The following is a 23,694-nucleotide window of genomic DNA, read 5'->3' as shown; positions in this document are numbered from 1 at the left end:
GCTTTCAATATCCTCCCAAAGTGCTCGAGAAGTGTGGCTGTTACCCCCAATGGTCTACATCTGAAGGAGTACAGGCTGATTTTCTGCCTGCATTACTTGAACTCTTTTCCCTTATCTGTTACAGTCAAGCTGAGATTTTATTTCAGCAATTCTGTTACTTGACATTGTTCTAGGAAAGCAGGTAAATGTAATTCAATTATGACAGCAATACAAAAGAACTCCTCCATTTAATTTGCCTTGCCCTTTAAATGTTAAAGTGCATGAAAAGAAACATATTGAATGATTATGATTTTACATATATTTTACACATTAACATATTTATATTTGTTAGCTGGCCAAACATTCAGAATTGATTTGGGTTTTTAATTGTATCAGAACTGAGCTGGTCGGCAAGATTGTGAGAAAGGTAAAGTTGGTTTACAGCGATCTCCCTGCCTGCTGATGCGTTCATTTTCATCAGGATACTCTTAGTGCGGTTTATATGCCAATGACTTCCAGGTTAATAGCTCAGTGCCTACCTGGCACCTTAAGTTTTAGTATGTCCAAAAAAGTAGGGGAGAGACTTGCAGGGAAGACAGCAGCAGTCGGAGAGAATGAAACAGATTCAGGAGAAGGTAAGAGCGGGTGAGCATGACCCAAATCCATTATATACATGTACAAGACTGTTAAATAGAAATGTTTCTAAAAACGTTAACATTTCCAAATAGAGCTTCCCCGCCCAAGCCAGTTCCACTAGCTCCCTTTCTCCTCTCAGGTGAGCCCAAGTCCTTTCAAGTGCCCAAGCCTGTGGCATGGGAGTCTTTTGGGATCCTCTCTTTTCAACATCCATATCCAAACTATCAGGAAGTCCTGTGGACCCTTTCAATACACATCCTGAGTGTAACTGCTTCTCACTTTCCTCACCGCTGATCCGGCAGGCAATGAGAACTACCATTAATCTAGGGCCTGGATAACTACAACACAAGCTCTGATTCTGAGTCTGCTCTCCTGCTGTATGATTATCGACTTGGAAGTCCAACTGATTTTATTCATTTCTCTTCCACCTTCTTCCCTGCAAGAGGAATGTACGTTCCTGTGTGCGTGCTTTCTCATGGCTCTCCACTTTAGATGTACACATGGTCTCTAGCTGAACCTGGAGCTCAGAAACTCTGGCTAGTTTAACTAGTCAGCTTCCGGGGGCGGGGTTGCGGGTGGGGGCCCTGTCTTTGTTTTCTGCCTGCTGGGATTACAGATGAGCACCAGCCAGCGCTAACACCTCTCTGGCTTTTCAGGCCAGTTCTAGGGATTTGAACTCTGGTCCTCATGCCCAGTGTTCCATCCCCTGACCCCTGTCCCATCCTCAGCTTCCCAACTGACTCCTTAAAGACACAAATTAGACTGTGGCACTTTTTGGCTGAATGTTGTACAATGCCATTCTATCTCATTTCAGAAAAAAAAAAAAAAAAGGTCTAAAATCCCTCAAAGGCTCCAAAGAATCTAGATCTGCTGGGTTGGTGGTGCGCACCTTTACTCCCAGTGCTGGGGAGGAGAGGCAGGTGTGAGTTCAAAGATAATCCAATCTACAACCATGGATACACAAAAAGGTGCTGTCTTAAGAAGAAAATAAGAAAGAAAGAAAGAAAGAAAGAAACAAACAAACAAACAAACAAACAACACCTCTAAGGCACAACCAAGACAGACAAGAATCTAGGCCCTTGCTGCACTGCAACTCGCACAGCTGTCTGAGGCTTGCCTCCTCTCTCACAGCACTCTAGCCACAGTCCTCCTTGCTGGTTTTCAATGCAGGCCGTCACATTCTAGTCTGGAGACCTTTGGCACTGCCTTGTTCTGCATGGGGCTTCATGTACGTCAGATATCATCTAGGTTAAATTTTCACATCTGTTTCAAGCCTTTGTTGAACCGTTGCCTTCTCATTGAGGGCAGCAAACTCTGACCTCCCAGTTTTCAATTGAAACTACATCTTTTTGATTATTTCTACATCAAAGGCAAAGTTATCAGACCAAGCTAATAGTTATAGTGTGTCCTGAATATTCTCTAAAGGCTTTAGTCTCTAAGGTAGCGGGATTTTTAAGGGAAGGGGGTCTAACAGCAGGTCCTTGGGGGTGGGTCATCATAATGTTTCCATCAGTTCCTCACCACAGAATACCAGACATGGACTTGACTTCCCAGAACTGTGAGCAGAAATAAACCCTTTATCCTTATAGTTTTAGTGTCTTAATTGCTAGGAATTTTTTTGACATTATCATCTATGTTATTGTAGTGAGTCTGCTTTTGCATTTTATGAGTATTTACCTAACTTTTCAAGTTTTCTTAAATCTCTTATTAGTTCTGGTCATCTTCCCCCCCACCCCCACCCCGAGACAGGATTTCTCTGTGTAGCCCTGGCTGTCCTGGAACTCACTCTGTAGACCAGGCTGGCCTCAAACTCAGAAATCTGCCTGCCTCTGCCTCCCAAGTGCTGGGATTAAAGGCGTGCGCCACCACCACCACCAGGTGGTCATCCTCTTTTTATTACTTCTTCAGGGAGTGTATCTAGAAATTCTGGTGGAGATGTTTATATAACATCACAAGTAAAATGGCTTTCCTATTTTTGCAGGAAATGGTGAGCCTTATTTCAAATGGCTTTGTTAGATCAGCAGATAATGTTAAGGGCTCAGCACAGTGCCTGATAGGCGATAAGATCTCAGTTAGTTGTTCTTGCTGCTCTTATGAATCCTAAGCCAAACTTCCCGAGCTGTGGGGTTTACTATAGTCTTACTTCTCTCTAGGTAAAGACTACAAAAGGACCAGGTGAGCACCCCCAAGGAAAACCGAAAGCTCACAGATCACAGGTGGGTTTTGTTTCCACTCAAATTAGTATTCATGCTATGACCGCTAAGCATCATCACAAGTAGCATAAACCAGACACATGGATACAACTGCAACCTTGCAGAGAGTGATGGCCAACATTTTTATACCCTGTCATCACAGGAGATAGTCTGGTTCATTAGGAAGCAAACAGAAATACACAGTTCCCAGTGTGCCGACTAAAGGACAACCTGCTTCTGTAAAACAAAATAAAACACAAGTGTGCAGCTCAAAGGAAAGAATTCTTGGTTCCTGTGGCTTAGGACCGCGGTTAAAGAGCACATTTTCTCTGGAAATCTTCGAATTCTTCCCAGTCTGATTCCATTGCTGACTAATCAGATTACCACGTAAAAACACAAAGCAAACCCTGTGTTTTTGGTGGTAATAAGGATGGAAACTTGCAATGTTTCAAAAGGAATTCTAAGGGAGCGGTTTTAGGATGGGGGCTTCTGAAAGGTACACCAAGCGTGCGAGCAATATCGTGAGTATTTGGCATAGTGACCAAAGTAATCTGAATGAATATACCAGCATACATGAAGAATAATCTACCCCCAGGGAGCAGATGGTGGGAAGAGACAAAGGGAAAGAGACATGAAAGGGAAATAGAGCTAAGGCAGGCTCCTGTGAGGAGCGTGTTTTCATTTCCAATATATTGGGAAGATTCAAGCCCCATACGGAGAAAACCTAAACATATATTAGACTATTATTTTTAAAACTCCCAGATGTTCAAATATTTATGTTTTCATCAACAGATGTAATACCTTGAGCAATATTGTAAACTGCAACTATTCCTTTACCATCCAATTTAAAACACAATGAATTGAGATTATTCTAAATTTAAGTCTTCAAATTAATAATCAAATAATTATTAGTAACCGTAAGTTCCCTTTTCATTTTTATTTATTATGTTATATCTTAAACTTTAAAGATAAATCACAACCCCAAGACATTAACAGATTATTTTTCCATGTTTCTTTCAAACTATTTTACATACTCATAAATGAAACCATATGTCCACAGTTTTATATAATGGGAATGAAAACACAGATGCAACATTGTGTTTTCAAAATGCAAAACACTTGGCTTGACTTCATTTTTGAAATCTTTGTAAAAGGAGCTGAGGATAAATGTTAGCAGCATAAGGCTTGCTTAGCAAACTCAAGGTCCTGGGTTGGGTCCTGAGCACTGAAAAGGGGAGGAGTCAAAAATAATTTAGCCTGAATTATTTTTTCCATGTAAATGTATTATATAGAAATGATAAATTAACAAAGCCCTATAGGTTCTAAGCTAGGAGTATGTATGCAAAAGAAGACTCAAGTTTTTACCACAGAAAATTGCTTTTGGGAACCTGTGGCAGTTTGAATGAGAAGGGCCCCCAGAGTTCATATATTTGCACGTCAGGTTCTCAAGTGGTGGACTGGCAGAATTAGGTTGTATGGCCTCAGAGGAGGTGTGTCACTGGGGGTGAGGTTTGAGGTTTCAAAAAGCTTATGCCAGGGCCCAGTCTGTCTGTCTGTCCCTATCTCTCCTCTGACTGCAGCCTGCAGATTAGATGTGAGTCCTCAGCTACAGCTACAGCAGTGCCAAAGCTGTGTCTGTAGTTATCCTCCCCACCATAGCGATCCCTCTAAAGCTGCACGCAAGTGCCCGTTAAATGCTTTCTTTTATAAGGCAGCTCGGTCATGTCTCGTCACACCAACAGGACAATAGCTATTAAAATACTCTTATGTACTGAGTTAGAGACAGGGTCTCATTCACTATAGCACTATATGCAGATGTAGCCTGAATAGCCTTGACTGGTGAGCCTTTTAGCGCCTGTACCTCCAGACTGGCGGGATTACAAATGTGCAGCACCATACCTAATTCATATATTCTCTGATTGTCATTAGCCAATTTATTTAGCTGGCTCCATAGAAGAAGAATGGGATAGAAGCCAGTCAAAATATCCACTCTTATCTACTTACAATCTTCCTTTTCTTCCCAAGATGTCCTTGAACTTTGGATCCTCCTTCCTGAGTGCTGAGATTACAGATAAGCACTAAATTCAGGAAATCTATCTTCTTTAATATACATTTTTTTTTTTTTTGGTTTTGGTTTTTGGAGACAGGGTTCCTCTGTGTGGCCCTGGCTGTCCTGGACCTCACTCTGTAGACCAGGCTGGCCCCAAGCTCAGAAATCTGCCTGCCTCTACCTCCCAAGTGCTGGGATTAAAGGTGTGCACCACCACTGCCCAGCTCTAAATATTCTGAAACCCATTTCATAACCTGTCAGTTCAAAAGTAAACTCCCAAGTCCAGTTTATGCCTTTCTGTTTTGCTAAAGAGCTGCATGCTATGTGAGGGCTTCCTGGCTCTGCAATAGTGAAAAACACACCCGGGAAGGAAGTAAACACAATTTAAAACTATGTAATACTAATTTATGTTGTGTGTGCATGCGCGCGCATGCGCGCACATGCTCGCTCGACTGTATGTTTGTGTGTGTGTAGATGTACATTTGTGAGTGTGTGGTGGCCGAAGAACCACCTCAGGTATCATTCCACAGGCACCATCTGCCTTTGTGTGTACGCGTGGTTGTGCACCTAGAAGCCAGAGAACAATCACTCCTCAGGCTCCTCCCAGCATTTGCTTCAGAGTTTCTGATTGGCCCAGAGCTGGCCATCAGACTTCCCAGAATTCCATCTCTTCATGGGATCCAGGCATGTGCCTCGATGCCTGGCAGTTCACATGGGCCCTGGGGATCTGAACTTAGGTCCTCATGTGTGGGAGGGAAACATTTTACCTATTGAGCCATCAGCCAGCCCCGTCCACCGTTCGTTTGAGACAGGGTCTCTCACTGGCCTGGAACGCATCATTGATGGCTAGGCAGAGTCACTCCAAAGTGACTTTTTTTTTTTTTAAACATTGATTCTTAGGATCAAACTCAGATTTCTTGATTGAGCTATCTCCCCAGTCAGCAAATGTATATTTTACAGAAGTTCACTATTTTGAGGATTGTTGACTCTAGGGAAGCTAGCATGAAGAGGCAGGCTGACAAGTTCTTGGCTATTAGATCATGGCAGCAAAAATATCTGTCCATATAAAGGAAACGCTGAGCAGATGAATTCTGTTTTATTTGAGGCTTATGGTAAGGTACACAAATTCTAAGGGATTTAGAATTTGTCCTTAGAAGAGGATAAAAAGAAAGCTGCCTGGCCACCGCCTGTAATCCCAGCACTCTGGGAGGCAGAGGCAGGCGGATTTCTGAGTTCGAGGCCAGCCTGGTTTACAGAGTGAGTTCCAGGACAGCCAGGACTACACAGAGAAACCCTGTCTCCAAAAAAAACAAATCAAAAAAAAAAAAAAAAAAAAGAAAAGAAAAGAAAAGAAAACTTCTCCTATAGTACTTTTTCTGATATTGTATTGTCACAATATTTAATTTTACAATCTATGAATTTACTATTCAAATATAAAATGACAAAGGAAATCTGGGTGATGGGCAGGGTTATGTTGCTAATGAGGAACTGAGCTATTATGCTATATTCTATGATATTGGAAGGAAACAAATATCTACTAAACCCAAGATGTTATATATAAGCTGTTCTTTTCTTCTTTTTTGACTCCCACTTGCAGACAGCTCTGAAGCTGCTTCTGAGTCCTAACCTTGACACGGCTTTCTGGTTTGCTGCTGTTGATTTCGAAGTTTTTCCCATAGTACTATCAGTGTATGGTAGAGGTGTCAAACTCTATAACAAACTCCCTTTTCAAATGCGAACTTAGATACAGCGTCAGACTGACACTTTGTTTTCTAATGTGCAGGGCTCTACAAGTTCATGCATATCTACCATTACTGAGGGGGTTTGCAGCCCTATGGGGGAGCAACAGTGTCAACGGGCCAGATGCCCAGGAACTCCTGGGGACTGGACCACCAACCAAAGAGTACATATGGAGGGGCCCATGACTCCGGCCGCATATGTGGCAGAGGATGGCCTTGTTGGACATCAGTGGGAGGATCGGCCCTTGGGTCTGAGGTGGATTGATGCCCCAGTGTAGGGGAATGCCAGGGCAGGAAGGCAGGAGTAGGTGGATGGGTGGGGGTGCATTCTCATAGAAGCAGGGGAGGGGGGTTGGGATGGGGGTTTCCAGAGGGGAGACCTGGAAAGGGGAAAATGTTTGAAATGTAAATAAAGAAAATATCCAATTAAAAAAAACATAATAAAACATACAACTCAGTGCTACCGTCATTTCCTTTATTCTTTCCCCCCCCCCCTCCGAGACAGGGTTTCTCTGTATAGCCCTGGCTGTCCTGGAACTCTCTCTGTAGACCAGGCTGGCCTCGAACACAGAAATCCACCTGCCTCTGCCTCCCAAGTGCTGGGATTAAAGGCGTGCACCACCATGCCTGGTTTATTCTTAAATTCCTTAGCAATGTCTGGATGGGGTCAGCGAGATGGTTCTGTGGGTAAAAGCCCTTGCCGCAGTCTCCTGATGGCTTGAGTTTGATCCCTGGAAGCCAAGTGACAGAGAACTGACTTTGTCCTCTGTGTACTGTTCCTTTGTAACAGAGGTCTTCCTTTTGAATGTTAGCATTTTCTCTGGGAACAAATTTTTCAGTAACTGTATGCAGTGCTTTAGGGTGTGAGTCAGTACCCGTGTCAGCTCTTCCACTGACTACTTCCAAAACCACAGCTCTCTTGGAAGAGTCACTTCACAAAAATCAGCACATAAGGAAGTCCAAGGCAGATAATAAAGTCATCTGAAAGATTAAAGCCAGCTGCCAAGGCTTGGGACATACACCTATGATCCTAACAGCTGAGAGATGGAGGCAGAGAAGGAGGCAGAGAGATGGCTCAAGGCTAGCCTGGGCTACACAGTAAGAGCTCCCAAAGCAAGTTCTTTTTTTTTTTAAAGCAATATAAACAGTTCAGAATAACAGAGTAAGACATGGAAATATAAGTACATGCTACTACTGATAACAATGATACATGTTAATAAACGGATCTATCAATCTAAATGAGGTGTGGATTGTTAGATATAAAGGAAAAGCAAGCAAGGTAAAAACTGCCAATGCCTATTTAAAATGTCTACTTATACACTGCTAACCATCTAGCATCATAATTTCCCTTAGGAGACACAAAAATGACATTGATGTTTGCGGTAAGGGCATGAAGACAGGCCTGGGAAACTGGAGGACAGATTCAGGGGCCCTCAGAATCCTGAGGGGAACCAGGATAGAGATGAGGATCTACCACGGGTGAGAGACTAGCGATGCAGCTTCATGCTACCGCGCCCGATTCACACACAGGGAGACTCTGAGTTCCATTTCCGGCACAGAAAACAATAAAAAACAAAACAACGAAACCCACCCAATAGGCATGCTTCCCCGCTCTAGTCATATCTGACGTCCGGTTAGAGGCTAGTGGCTGAGTAACCCTCATGTCTGCCTGTTACAGTTTTCCCACCAACCTATCACTGACGGGTACAGGATGACCACAAGAGGGGCCACAGAGACTTCTACCATACAACACCTTAAACTACAGCAACGCAAGGGAGAAAGGGAATTATAAGAGAAAGGAGTGTCGGCATAAACAAGAGGGAATTCTGTAGCGCTTGGGCTGTGGGGTTATTCTCACGCTAAGGTTAGAGACTATAATGGTCAAACGTCAATTATGAAATGCTACTTTCAATTACATGAATTTTATGTTCTGCATTGGTTGTTCTGGGTTACTGGAAAAGTGTGCTCGTCAGTTAAAAATCTTTACAAATCCTCTTAAAGTCTATTACAGGTTACTAAGCTGGGGCTGCTCACACTGATTACGAGCCTACCTACGTGTTAGGATCAAAGTCCAACTGGAAAGCATTAGTTTGCAAGGCATACATGCCACATGAAGCTAAACCGACTTTTTTGTGTGCTGATACAAATGATTAGCTAACATGTAAGCGATCCCTACATTATGCCTACACTTACTCTTTTTGTTTGTAATCAACTTTTGTGAGTATATTTACAAAAGTATTATATTCTTTACAATGATAAAGATAAATTACATGGGAGTTTCTTGAAAGACCTTTATATTTTTAAAACTATAATTTCCATTACTAGAAATATAGGCAGATGGATTCAATACATTTCATATAAATTAATATCTACCTGGATACACTTGTACATAGTTGTGCTCATAACGTACAACTGAGATACATACACAGTGAAGAAAAATTATTATAGCAATAGTGCTATTATGCAATTATTTATTTATGAATACAATACAAAGCCATGGTTATTACAGATTAATCCAGTTAGGATTAATCCCCAAGACTATTCACTTACTTGAAACCTAAGGCAAGTCACCATAATATCAGAAGATTTCATGAATTTTAAAGGACCTGCGAGGAACATTGACAGAGGCTACAATGACATATTAACCAGAATAGAGAAAAAATGCAAAATAGTGCAGGTTACACTGGAAAGTCAGGGAAACTTGGAGTAGGAGTTTTGTAAATCTTAAATGTTTCATGTTGGGCATTGTAGATCACAGGTAGGAGGCAGAGGCAGAGGCAGAGGCAGAGAGGCAGAGGCAGAGGCAGAGGCAGAGGCAGAGAGGCAGAGGCAGAGAGGCAGAGGCAGAGGCAAAGGCAGAGGCAGGAAGATCTCTGTAAGTGTGAGGCCAGCCAGGGACACATAGCGGAGCAGTCTCAGAAAATTATTTTTGTTTTCAGAAATTTATCTATAGGTTATACTGAACAAGCCATTGAGACCCTTAAGTTCTTTAAAGACCCTTAAGTTCTTTAAAGACCCTTAAGACCTTTAATTCTACTATATGGTATAATAAGACCAGGAAACACAAAATATCTTTTCTTAAAAACTCCAAATGAACATTGTTTTAACTAGGAGGGCTTGGGGCAAATGGTCATAAAGTCAGTATGAAGATTAGATAAGAGAATTAAAGAACTGGCTTTATCTTTATCAAGTAATAGAAGAAAGTGCTACCTTCTTTTAACTTATAAAACAGCAGTTTCAATATTAGTGACATATGCACCTTTTAAATCTATAGTTTTCTGCTATACTTTCCTTGAGAATAGGAACTCCAACTCCTGTCTACTCTTTTTAAACTTTACTGTATTCAAATTCCCATAGCAGTCAACATAATCCCAAATTTTCTGAAACTCTTACACATTCATTAATTATTTTTGATACCCCTTATGTGCTCAGAAGAAATCAGTGGACATAGATGCAAATATCAACAACAGACTACAAGAGATAGAAGAAAGAATCTCAGACGCTGAAGATACCATAGAAACCATGGACTCAACAGTTAAAGAAAATGCAAAAAGCAAAAAGCTTGTAACCCAAAATATCCAGGAAATCCAGGACACAATGAGAAGACCAAACCTAAGGATTATAGGCATAGATGAGAGTGAAGATTTACAACTTAAAGGGCCAGCAAATATCTTCAATAAAATTATGGAAGAAAACTTCCCTAACCTAAAGAGAGAGATGCCCATGAATATACAAGAAGCCTTCAGAACTGTTCTTAAAATTATTTAAAAATTATCACTCTTAGAATTACTTTCAAATTAATTAAATTTTAAAATAATTTCTTAATTAAATAATTTAATTATTAATTAATGTAATGACCTAATAATTTAAATTTAATTATTTCATTAAATTAAATAATTTAATTAGAGTATTAAAATCACTTAAAAATGGCTGAAAACAGTTAAAAATGTGTTCATCAGTGAAGCTTAAATTTTAGTGAGAATATGTAATATATGCTGTCTAATGCATACACTTAAAGTCTTTATCATATGCTTTTTATCATATGTTTTTTAAAAGGATGATCAGTATCTGTGTGGGACATATCAATAGATTTCTATAACTTGGAACTTCCCCTCCCAGCTCATACAATTAAAAACAGACTATAATGGAAGCAATATGCACTAGATATGCTGCTGATTGCTTCTAGTCAAAGTCCTACTACCAACAAACCACACACACACACACCACCACCACCACCACCACCACCACCACCTTAAATACCATACTCTTGGGGAAAACTGATTACAGAAACTGTCTGTTTCTCTTTATAAGCTGAGAACTGAAAGAGAATGAGACCATAAAAACTCACAGATAAAAAGACACCACTAGGCCCCAGAGGTGGGCTGAAAAACACCAAGATCTCATTTTAAGTTTCCAAAATACACAAAACCAGTTGAGGATTCTGAGATTTCTGAAATAATGTTTTTCATATCGGAAATGATTTAAATGCATTACTGCTTCTTCTGGTCAAGCAAGAGCCTTGGCAAGAAAAGCAATTCTAGTGCCCCCCTGGTCAACCATAATAAGTTGTCTGACTGCTGTTCCCTGTGTGGCTATTTCTGAGCCATGATGGTGTGCCACCATCTCCTAACTTGTTCTGGAAAGGCTCTGCTGAAGCCCCTCCTCTGGAAACCGTTTGGCTTGAAGCAAGGTGGGAAAACTCAGACACACTGTGATGGAGTGTAATCTAATACAAGCTTTATGAAGGACAATATTACAGTGTAAATTAAGAATTCCAGTAGGATATTTTTGAAAATCTACCCCCCCAAAGAGCTTCATCCAAGTGCACAACAAACAAATAAAACAAAACAAAACAACAACAAAAAGCTAGGGAGGAAACAGTTGTTTTGTTTTGTTTTGTTTTATTTACACTTTAAATGGGGATGTGTCATATAACTCTTTCTGGCAGTTTGGTATAATTGTCATTACCTCTGCGTCATAACATGGAGAATGGGGGCGGGGGTGCACATGGTGCCTCACACTTGTGACCTGGTATCTGGGAGACTAAGGCAGGAGGATTGGCAACAGGTCTAGAAACTACAACATAAAAATGGACATCAACAGGGGAGGGGAAGAAATGCTACAATCGGCACTTCTTTCAAGCACGAAGAAGAAAACATAGAGGAAACAAGAGTACTAATAACCCTGAGTTGAAAGTTAATACATGTGACTGAATTTGAGGAGGGGCTAGGACATTTTAACTAGTAAAAACATACACACCCATGAAGATACTGGGGGGGTGTTTTCCATATAAAATGAATGATTCAGAAGAAAACTTGAATGATCAGATGATGTATTGCCACCTATGTAATAATTTCAGTTATGAAAGTAAGGTTACCAATACAGCTATATTATTAACATGTTATATTTAGTTCACCTCTTCTTAAGATTTGTTTGTTTAGTTTAGTGAGACGGAGTCTTGGTACATAGCCTCTAATTCACAATCCCCAGACAGCCTCTTGGGTACCTGGATTACAGGTGTTGAGTACCAAACAGCTTGTTTTTCAGACAACTACAGTTCATAGATTACCACCTCTATTTCACATGTTAACAGCTTTATTTTGAAGTCTGCAAAATACCGGATCTTCAATTTTTAACTGGTCATAGTTTTTAGAGGTGGGAACAATTTTAATAAAGAGCAATAAAATTTCCATATTAGCCAAGAAGACACTATTTAACTCAAAATGCATCCCTATTATAATGCTTATTGTAGGAATATGGAACACACAGGCTTTGTTACAGACTGACTTAGGTTCCCCAAAACTCATCTTTGAAGTGCCTATCATCAACTACTGTTGATCAGTAAAACGGCAAACATTTTTATTTCCAACACCTTTAGGGATTTTGGCTTCTAGATGTGGGCAGCAGGATACAAGGCAGAGAAAGCCTTGGGACTGCTATTGGTGTGGTTCCTATTAGAAGTAGGTGAGACATTAGAACCAGGAGAGAGAGTTGAGGGAAAACTCAACTGGGAGAAGAATGAACTCTCAAGTCTGGATGCTTGGGACCCAATCCTCAAATACATCTTTACTATGACTTTTGGGGAAAAAAAATTGTAACCTTTCTGTGATTAAGCTTCTTCATCTAAAATATTATAAAGAACTGGTGTTGGGCAAAAATAAGACAGTAGGTGAGAAAAAGGGGAACTGTTAAAAATCAGTGGCTAAATTCAAAGCATTGTGCCGTGGATACCTCGTCTATAGAACACATTGTTTTATATAGTGGCTAGGTGACACTCATCTATAGAATCATTATTATGTACTCCTTCCCAGTGAGGTATTAAAAAGCACAGAAAAAGGTTTATTTGGACTTGAAATAAAAGACTTAGGTTCAAAAAGCAGAAAAGGGTTTATATAGACTAGGACATAAAAGAGACTTAGAGACTGAGGTTCAAATCTTTTTTTTATATTTATTTTTTTTAAGTTTTATGAATTTATTATATGTGAGTACACTGTAGCTGTCTTTAGACACTCCAAAAGAGGGTGTCAGATATCATTACAGATAGTTGTGAGCCACCATGTGATTGCTGGGATTTGAACTCAGGACCTTCAGAAGAGTAGGCAGTGCTCTTAACCGCTGAGCCATCTGTCCAGCCCCCTGAGGTTCAAATCTTAACTTTGCCACTTAGTAGCCATGAGACACTGGGTAAGTTACTACTCAGCCTCATGGTGCTTCAGTTAATTATCCTTTATGTGATAATAGGACCAATAATGCTCCTCTTACATGACTTTTAAGATAAAAGTTAGACAAAGTGTGAAGCAGAGATTGAAGGAAAGACCATCCAGAGACTGCCCCACCTGCAGATCCACCCCATATACTGTCACTAAACCCAGACACTATTGTGGATGCCAACAAGGGCTTGCTGACAGGAGCCTGATATAGCTGTCTCTTGAGAGGCTCTGCCAGTACCTGTCAAATACAGAGATGGATGCTCCCTGCCAACCATTGGACTTAGCGCAAGTCCCCGATGGAGGATCTAGAGAAAGGACCCAAGGAGCCGAAGGAGCTGTCAGCCCCATAGAAAGAACAACAATATGAACCAACCAGTACCCCCAGAGCTCCCAGGGACTAAACTACTAACCAAAGAGTAAACATGGAAGGACTCATGGTTCCAACTGTATATGTAGCATAGGATGGCCTTGTTGGACATCAAAAGGAGGAGAGGCCCTTGGCCCTGAGAAAGCTCGATGCCCCAGTGTAGGGGAATGCCAGGACAGGGAAGCGGGAGTGGGTGGGTTGGTGAGCAGGGGGTAGGGAGATGGGATAGGGTGTTTTTGGAGGGGAAACCAGAAAAGGGATAACACTTGAAATGTAAATAAAGAAAATATCTAATTAAAAAAAAGATAAAAGTTAGATCGCATATTTAAGGTGTCTGGCTGACACAAATAATACTGTAAGGATGTAATTTCTTTACCAATTAAGTGCATTCACAAGTCAAATCTTCATACTTATTTTCTGTTTACATATCTGTGTCTTTATGACTGAAGATTTTCATATGGATATGTGCATATGCACTAACATGTATGTGTGAGCGTGTGTGTGTATGTGTGTGTGTGTGTGTGTGTGTGTGTGTGTGTGTTGTAGAAGCTAAGCCAACTGAGTATTTTCCTTAATTGCTTTCCACCTTGTTTTTAGGGACAAGGAAGGTCTCTCACATAGCTTGGGAATGTATCATTTCACTTGGGCTGTCAGGCTAGTGAGCTCTTGGGATGCACCTGTCTCTACCCAGACAGCCTCCCATACTCCTCCCCCCCCCAAAAAAAAAATACAAGGAATAGACCTCAATAAAATGCCAGGTCCAAATGCCTAGTTGCAAAAAACCCAAAAACCAACAATTTCTTACTTCATTTATACACTATAGTAAAACCCATGTTTTCCAAGGTCTAAAAATAAAGCTAATGAAAATGAGGGGCACTACACAAGGATTAGAAAGGGCCCTATGTAAGACAGACAGATGGACAGCGATTGTCTTTATTACAAAATAAAGAAAGCTTGTTTCCCTCATTCCTGCATGGCTATTGTAGTGCACTGCTTTCTGCTAACATTAATAATGCAAACCATAATTTCAAAGGTGGTACTCTAATCACTACACAAAAATCTTCCTGTACTTAAAATATTTTAGCCTCTAGTACAATGGACCCATGCAGCAAGGCAATTTCTCATACATTAATACTAAATATAAGGAAGCAATTTTCAACTGAGCAGCAGGAGCTGGGTGTTGGTGGTCACAATTACTCAAAACCTAAATGAGTCACAAAATAAATTGGAGGTTCTATTTAAAAATTAAACATTACACTGTTCTGCAATTCTAAATTGCATTGAGGTGAATTCCTCAATATTTACAACCATTTTATTTAAGAGCAGTGATTCTAGAACCTAGAACAAGAATCAGAAAGTCTTAATCATATTTGACTCAGTAAGCAAACTATTCTAAATGCATATTCATACTCTTGTAACTTACAAAGAGGCTTGTACTCTCTATTCTCTCTCTCTCTCTCTCTCTCTCTCTCTCACACACACACACACACACACACACACACACCTTGGGTTATGTTTTAACACCCTGACAAAGTATTCGAAAATCTTTATCTCTTAAGGTTTTATTTATTTGAATGTCTTTCGGATTTTACGATGGAAAATCATTTGTATCTAACATGCAGTAGATTTAGACTCTACTGCATTTAGTGTCTCCACTAATGCTTCCACACAAGTACTTCTCAGGGTTACTTCCTATAATTACGTTGAATGTAGGACTCTTCTATTGCTCCCAGAGTTTTTTGTTTTGTTTTTTGTTTTTTTTCTTAGTCATTGTGCCTGAACACCCCACCCCAGCCCTGAACACTCAAAATTTCTTATTTTCCCATCTGGGTAGCAAGCAGAAATTCTTTCTACAGTTTAATATGGAATTTCAAAGTTGGAAATCATCAGGAATTTAATAGCTACCTATTGCCTAATTTCTTATTAGTAAAACTCGTGTTTTGATCTTAATGATAGAAAATTTTTACCTAAACTTTCCTGTCTTCCTGAGAGGAAAAAGATGGTTAACGTGGGTCTCTGGGGAGATACTTGTTCACAACTAAGAGAAAACTCCAGGATATAATATGATCCTTATTTGCCTTTTTTAAAAGTTCTTTAAACGTTATTTGTTCCTGACAACCTCAACATTACTTTCCACGAGGTAAAAAATTCTATAAATTAACAATGCGAAAATAGTCTGAAGGAATTCTTCCAATAGCCGTAAACCTCAAGTATTAAGTCTACTTCCGAAGACATAGACAGTAGACCTTCGGAATTAGCAGTGACGGTTTTAGAAAGGAAAAAAATCTTCAATTTGTGACTGGAGAAATCATAAACTCCTGACCTGAGTAAAGTGACTGAGCCCCTATCATTTTTGCCCAGGCAAGTTGCAACGTTGTTCCCGGGCTTTCCGGAAAGCAGCGTCTCACAACCCAACATCCTCACCTGACGGTTCTCACGTCCCTGTTCGCAGGCTCGTCATAAACACGCAAGGCAGAATCGGAAGCCAGGCTGGACGGAAGGGGCACGCAACTGTCAAAAGCAGCCCACTTGCCCTCAAAAGGTTCCCCTAGGCAACCAGCCTTCCGCAGCGCCCAGGACACACACCAGTTGCCTAGGATTGCGACTACAACTCCCAGGAGGCTGCGCGGCGGACAGAGCGCCAACTTTCCCAGAATGCAGCGCAGCGGCTTCCCTATTCAGCTCTCTCCTCTCCCCGCTCCGCCTCCTTCCCTACCCGTCGTCACCCGGGAGGGCCGGAGGTAGGGAGCGTCGTGAGCCGCCGGGAGGGGCCCGGGGCGGGGTGGAGGGAGGATGGGAGGACGGAGGGGAGGGAGCTGAGAGAGGAGGGAGGGTAAATAGTGGACCCGGCAGGAAGATGGCGGCTGTAGCGGAGGTGTGAGTGGATCTGGGTCTCTGCCGTTGGCTTGGCTCTTCCCGTCTTCCTCCCCTCCTCCCTCCCTGACTGAGGTTGGCATCTAGGGGGCCGAGTTCAGGTGGCGGCGCCGGGCGCAGCGCAGGGGTCACGGCCACGGCGGCTGACGGCTGGAAGGGCAGGCTTTCTTCGCCGCTCGTCCTCCTTCCCCGGTCCGCTCGGTGTCAGGCGCGGCGGCGGCGGCGCGGCGGGCGCGCTTCGTCCCTCTTCTTGTTCCCTCACTCCCCGGAGCGGGCACTCTTGGCTGTGCCATCCCCCGACCCTTCACCCCAGGGACTAGGCGCCTGCACTGGCGCAGCTCGCGGAGCGGGGGCCGGTCTCCTGCTCGGCTGTCGCGTCTCCATGTCGGATAACCAGAGCTGGAACTCGTCGGGCTCGGAGGAGGATCCGGAGACGGAGTCCGGGCCGCCTGTGGAGCGCTGCGGGGTCCTCAGCAAGGTGAGCAGCCCCGCGGGGCCGTGGATCCGCTGCCCGGACTCACCTGCCGCGAGGCGAGGGGAGCCGCTCGGGACCTGGGGTGGGGCTGGACTGGAGGCACCGACTGTCCCGGGGCGGGGGCTGCGGAATGTGCTGGGGTGCGGGGCCGAAAGGTCGTCTTGGAATGAGTGCCTGGCCAGGGATGGGATAGGAGGTGCTTGGGACTGTCCTTACCCCGAGCCCCAATCCCTGGATCTTGTCAGCTTTGGCCGAGGACCTTGGAAAGCTTGTATTAAATCTGTGATCTAGTTTGGAAGGCAAGGTGCATCTGGTAACTTGGAACCCAAGGCCGCAGCTGTCTGGGCTGTAGGAATCTGGGTTGGGCAACCGTGGTGTCTGAAGAAGTACAGAACACGAGGGTGGTTAAATCGACCTTTCAAACTGTGTTTTGGAGGCCCCTCACCAGAATGGGGGCAGGGGACGTTCGGCTCTAATTGGTGTAACTTAGACAAACCAGTTGACTGGGTTTGGCCTTGAAATCTGAGATAGTAAACTTTGAGGTGTGAGTGATCTTTGGTGTAGAAAGTGTGTGCGGCACTTTTGTACTTTACCCCCTCCTTGTCCAAGTTCAGAAAAGAGCTATTGAATTGGCACGCTGTGGATAAGAAATATTAATCTTAAGTTGGAACGGGTCAGAGTGAAGACCGACCTTTAGTTCAGGAAAAGGAGCTTCATTTAGTAATTCAGTATTTGTGCAGAAAGGAAAGACATTTTTTACTGTTTTGATTTGTTTTCCCTCTACTTTTAAAAGCTCCGTTGCAGTTTTCTTTCTTTCTTTTTTTTTTTTTTAAAGCCTAGATAGAGCTGGAAATGAGTGATCTTGTTAATATTTCACAGTGTGTTATATTTTACGTTTTTGTTGTGGGAAGACTCAGTCTTTTTGACTTCCCTGTCCTTTCCTGTTAAACTTTAAGAAATGCTTAGAGCAAGCAGTTAGTTTTTAGAGGGAGAGTCAGGGCTGGTCCCCTAACAAGCTGGTCATAAGATACCAAGTCATGCGCTAATGCCCATTAAGAAATCATTCTGCTTCTAGTGTTCTTGAACATCATTTCTGGAATTGTCTGAAATTTAGTCTTTTACAGTGACTTTATATGAAAAGACCTGGGATAGACTTAGGAATGTCAGATGCAAGCTTCCAATTGTTAACTTTTATTTACATAGTATAAAATTATGTTGTATTTAATACTGTGATTATTTTTGAAATTTTAATGTAATGCTTTCAGTAAAGTAGAGCTCCCCAGTGTTTATTTAGATTTAATGCCTCTTTATAATTTAAGAATCTGTATTGAACACATTGTGTAATACATTTGCATTTACAAATGGTTATGAAATGGGTTCTTTTTCTCTCCTGATTCTGATAGTTCCATTTTGTTGTCATTAGATGGGAACCAGACTGCCATATTAGTATTTTGTTCAAGTATTTTATGAAACAAGCTGTACTTTAACTTGTTTGTTTATTTGAGACAGGGTTTCGCTGTCTAGGTATAGCTGTCCTAGAACTCACTTTGTAGACCAAGCTATCCTTGAACTCACAGAGATCCACCTGCCTCTGCCTCCCTACTGCTGGGATTAAAGGTGTGGGCCACTGATGTCATGCTTACTTTTGACTTATTGATCATCACTTTTTGTATATTGAATAATTGGAACGACTGATGAAAAAAGTCATATGCTCTGTGATCTATTGTACAGAGCAGTGTATGAGGTATAATGTGAACCTGATCCTGGGACATGGCAGTGTTGTGTTCACTTAATCCTAGCACCCAGGATGCTGAAACAGGAGGACTGTAAGTTTCAAGCCAACCTGCCTACCTATCTAGAAAAGGCTCTGTCTCCCAAAATCATTTTTTTAAAGAATTCTATTTTGCTATGTCCGTGAAAGGGGAGTTGTTTTAATTTTGATCCGGTCTGTATATATATAACCAACAGTAGAAAAACCTTATTAACAGCTGTAAGGAAAAATTTCCTAAAATTTAAGAATTTATGAGAGGCAGAGGCAGGTGGATATCTGTGAATTCCAGACCAGCTGATCTACATAGTGAGTTTCAGGACAGATAGAGCTACATAGTAAGACCCTGTCTTGAAAATAACCAATATATGTATATGCATATATACATATATAGTTACATATATAGTTATACTTAATGTTTTATAGAGATTTTTATTTTATGTGTACATATTTGTATATGCACATGTGTACACCTGCCTGGAGGCCAGAGATCTAGAGAAAGTTCTTTTTGTTGTTGTTGTTGTTTTTAGACAGGGTTTCTCTGTGTAGCCCTGGCTTGTCCTGGAACTCACTTTGTAGACCAAGCTGGCCTTGAATTCAGAAATCCACCTGCCTCTGCCTCCCAGGTGCTGGGATTAAAGGCTTACGCCACCGCTGCCCGAAAGAGATCTAAACTTTCTCAATCTTCTGCTTTGTTCTTCTAGACAGAGTCTCTCACTAAACCTAGAGCTTTCTGTTTAGTTAGACTGGTTTTAGTCAGCAAGCCCCAGAGTTCCTCCTGTTTCCACCTCCCCAGCCCTAAGATTTTAGGCATATGCTGCTACTGTGCCTGGACTCTTATGTGGATGTTAGGGATCAAACTCAAGTCTTCATGCTTGCTTAGCAAGTGCTTCACAGTCTGAGCCATATGTCTAGTTTCAATTTTCTAGCAGGTGCTTTGTTTAGTTTTGGACATTGTCAGAGAGCAAACCCAGCGGCATCATGCACGCTAGGCAGGTACTCTGCTGTACTGTGGGTACAGCCCCATTAAAGGAGCCTTATACTCAGTAAGTACATGCACACTGCATGACGGATGTTTTTAAGATTAAAGTCTTTTGTAATTTGAACCCTTTGTAATGTACCTGATAATTTAAGCAAGACTTAGTTTTCAACATCTGTTCTTTTCCTTTTGTTGAATTATATAGATAAGTTCCAATATTAATCCATTTTCTTTATTGTTTCACAAACTGGAATGGACTTGGAATTGACTGGATTGAAATTTGTATCAAAAATAGGCCAATCCGAACTTTTTTTTCTTCCTTTCACATAGTCAGAAATACCTGTGAGACATAGTTCTTAATTAACGTTGGTCTTAATGTCAGTCCCAGAAATACTTGATAAGTAGTAATTCCATGTAGTTATGAAATATACGATGGAACGTGGTTGAGGAAGGTTCGTACCTTAGCATGTTAGAAGAACTAAGAGATCTCTTTCCATTGGGTCTCTATATTGTGTAGACATTTTGGTTCTGACACTTTGTCATCATTGTCGTTGTTGTTATTGAATTTGTGATTGCCAAACTTAGCAACAGGAAGGGCTCTTTGTTTTCTTATAATATCTAAGATGCAATCCTTGTTAACTTGGTGAGTGGAACCAAATAAGGACAGAAAAAAGGCAAAACCCTGCTTTCTTGGTTGTAATAATAGCAAATAGCATTGAGTCCTGAAGCTTATGCCATTTGTTGGTTCTGCTATAAGGAAATAATACAGAATATAAACATATAGCAGAGTTACCTTAGGTTCTAGAGAGAGGTTGATGGGTAAGCTTCCTTTTCTGTGCATAATTATGCCTCAGACTGAGTTAATAGGACAAGCTGGGCAGTGTTCTAAACTTTTCTTATGTAATGCTAACTCTAAGAGAGACTTACTTGATTGACAGCAAAACACATAGAGAGCAACATGGCCGTAGTTACTGGCTAATTGGTGATAATGGGCGGCAAGGTAGGATTAAGCTATAGCAGATCTTAAATGCTAGTTTGGCCCATTAATGTGGTAAAGTATAGGAAATTGATGTAAATTTCAAGACTGGAGTCTCAAATAAGCGAGTATGCTTCATAGTGTAATAAGATTACTCTTAAAAGGAGAGGTTAACAGGGGTAAAGTTACTAAGAGTTCTCTAGAATCTAGGAAACTGAACGTTTTATTGGACTCATTGAAAATTGGAAAGATAAATCAAATTTAAGGTTGATGGCAAAGAAAGATTAGTAACATTTGGTGATAAACTATGAGGAAGGGAATAGTTAGGTATTGAGTGTCCTGTATGACTTTGCTAGTTATTTTCGTTATTTTATTCAGCCATTCGAACAACATGTGAAGAAACAAAAGTTAAGTACCCTGTCTGTTCCCCCCAGCACAGGTATCAGAATTTGGTCTATATATGTGTGTCTGCTCTATATATCTGATGCTAAGCCAGCTTTAGCTTAGCAGTAATACAATCAAGAAAACAGGAACATGGAGAGGAACATACCTTATGGGAAAGAGGAGGTGATTTTAGTTGTGTTTGTTTCAAGCACATAGCTAAGTGCTGGTTTAGTCACAAGCTGTTAGAACTAAGGAAGTAGTGCCCAGAGACCCCTTAGAAAAGAGGGAGTTAAATTGTCAGCATGGGTGAGCTCCCAGAAATGGCTTATAATAATGAGGATTAGATTTAAAAACAAAACCAATCTCAAATGTGCCTAATTACAAAACAGAAACATAAAAGATTTCTCAGTGGATGAAGAGCCTGAGCTAATGCATTGTTTAACAATTGGTTTAAATTAGTTTTTAGAATTGTTTATGTTAATTTTTTTGTTTTTGTTTTTATTTTTGTTTCGAGACAGGGTTTCTCTGTGTAGCTTTTAATGTGTATTTTTGTTTGTTTGTTTTGGTTTTGGTTTTGATTTTTGAGACAGGGTTTCTCTGTATAGCCCTGGCTGTCCAGGAACTCACTCTGTAGACCAGGCTGGCCTCGAACTCAGAAATCCGCCTGCCTCTGCCTCCTAAGTGCTGGGATTAAAGGCATGCACCACCACCGCCTGGCAAATTGTTTATGTTAAAACATCAGAGATAAATTAAAAACATGGAAATTCAAATATTCCTATGAAGTTATATTTGTGCCTTTGGCAGTTTCTTGATTGTGATCTTAACTCTGTATCAGGACCTGAGCAACACAGAAATCATGATGGATGATCCAATGTCTTTGAAAACCAACTTTATATTTGCATTAATATTTCTGGGTTAGAATAATATAACTATTTGTAAATAAATTAATGATTTTAAACATAGTCATCCATTCTATAGAGGAAGAGTTAAAACTAATGTAAGCTTAATAAAGATTAGTGATCTAGAATTTTTTCTTTGATTGTAATAATAGCAAATAACATTTATTGAGTCCTGAAGCTATGTTCATTATACTATTCATATGTTCATTATAGTTATGATGAACTATGATATATGAACTATGTTCATTATAGTTATGATCATTATACTGTTTTCATATGGGATTAGCTTACAACAAGAGTAGAATTTTGATGATGACTGGAGTTATACTTTAGAAGACTTAGAGTATGTGGTGTGGGAGAGAGACTATATAACTGATTTATTCAGCATGTTACTTTATACAGGACCAGAACAATTTAAATGTCAAGGTGATGAAGAAGGCTGAAAGTATACAAAGATCCTGGCAGAACTTTATAAATGTACAAGAAAATGTTAAATTTTTTGTTTTCTAGCTATTAAAGTAAAATTACTGAAGGTCATTATATACTAGAAACATCTTAAATTTCTTTACTGTTTATTATAATTGATAGGCCTTTTTCAAAGTTTTGTGTTAAAATTTTGGTAAGTTTCAATTTCTAAAACACTGACTTTTTTTTTCCCTTTTCTTCTTTCTATCCCTAGTGGACAAACTATATTCATGGATGGCAAGATCGTTGGGTAGTTTTGAAAAATAATACTCTGAGTTACTACAAATCTGAAGATGAGACAGAGTATGGCTGTAGGGGATCCATCTGTCTCAGCAAGGCTGTGATCACGGTGAGTACCTGTCCCCATTCAGTAAGGATTCACCAGGTATCAGCAGTGCCTCAAGAACTGCTGTGTTCGGTGCTGTGGAACCCTCTGCCCTTCTGGAATGAACTCCTGCATTCTACTACTTTGTATAAACATAAAGGTTTTATTCAGTTGGCTTTCAAACCAGTTAGGGTATTTTAGAACAAAAAGGGTAGTAGATTACTTCATAACTGATGAGATTAGGACAATTTGTAGGTTATTTAAGAAGCTAAATTAGAAAATAACTTTTATTTAAATTATTTAGCAACGCTCATATTCATTTACCAGCTTCTTCACACAGATAGTATAGAGTTGAGAGTTCTGTGTTAACTGTGTGCATAATGCATGGTTTCCATAAAGGGGGTGGGAGGGGGAGATAAACTTATTTTTGTTTTTCTGAGACAGGGTTTCTCTGTGTAGCCCTGGCTGTCCTGGAACTCACTCTGTACTCCAGGCTGGCCTTGAACTTCCAAATGCTGGAACTATAGTTATATGCCACTACCCCCTGCTGGAATATACACTTATACACAAGTGGAATATACACAAGTATAAGCTCTTTCTAAAATTTAAGATTTACTTTGTTATATTTGAGTTATGCCACCTTTTAATTCCTTTAAAAGAGTACTTCACTTTTGCTGATCCATTCTTAGTTTCCAAAAGTACAACTTTCTTTTCATACAGTATGTGGTCCATGACTTAAATAATGTTAATATAAATATTATTGCATAATGTAAAAACAAGCACATGGGCATACCAATTTGGAAACTGACCATTGACTTTTAAGCATCTAACTCAATTTCTTAGGATCAAAGTATGTTATTATAACACATTAAAAAG

At 40.6% G+C, this 23,694-nt stretch overlaps 2 protein-coding genes across 6 annotated transcripts in view; one reads left to right on the top strand and one right to left on the bottom strand.

Moving 5' to 3' along the window:
* Polk (DNA polymerase kappa) overlaps positions 1 to 16,445 on the bottom strand; it is a 65,304-nt gene extending 48,859 nt beyond the window's left edge. Inside the window, exon 1 of one of the 2 annotated variants that reach the window (XM_052160064.1) lies at positions 16,098 to 16,445. The gene's annotated coding sequence lies outside the window, so the exon portion shown is untranslated. The remainder of the gene's footprint in view (positions 1 to 16,097) is intronic. The other variant, XM_052160063.1, reaches the window with a different exon arrangement.
* A 176-nt stretch (positions 16,446 to 16,621) lies between these two features.
* Positions 16,622 to 23,694, top strand: part of Cert1 (ceramide transporter 1) — an 89,091-nt gene continuing 82,018 nt past the window's right edge. For 3 of the 4 annotated variants that reach the window (XM_052160067.1, XM_052160065.1, XM_052160066.1), the window contains exons 1-2: positions 16,848 to 17,025; positions 22,708 to 22,842. In XM_052160067.1, coding sequence (XP_052016027.1) covers positions 16,930 to 17,025; positions 22,708 to 22,842 — 231 coding nt within the window. In that variant the 5' untranslated portion in view covers positions 16,848 to 16,929. Of the gene's footprint in view, positions 17,026 to 22,707; positions 22,843 to 23,694 lie in introns of all 4 variants that reach the window. The other variant, XM_052160068.1, reaches the window with a different exon arrangement.

The sequence above is a fragment of the Apodemus sylvaticus genome, chromosome 16 (assembly GCF_947179515.1).
Source record: "Apodemus sylvaticus chromosome 16, mApoSyl1.1, whole genome shotgun sequence".
NCBI lineage: Eukaryota > Metazoa > Chordata > Mammalia > Rodentia > Muridae > Apodemus > Apodemus sylvaticus.
Note: the sequence above shows the minus strand (reverse complement) of the source record. Positions and strands in the feature narration are given on the sequence as shown.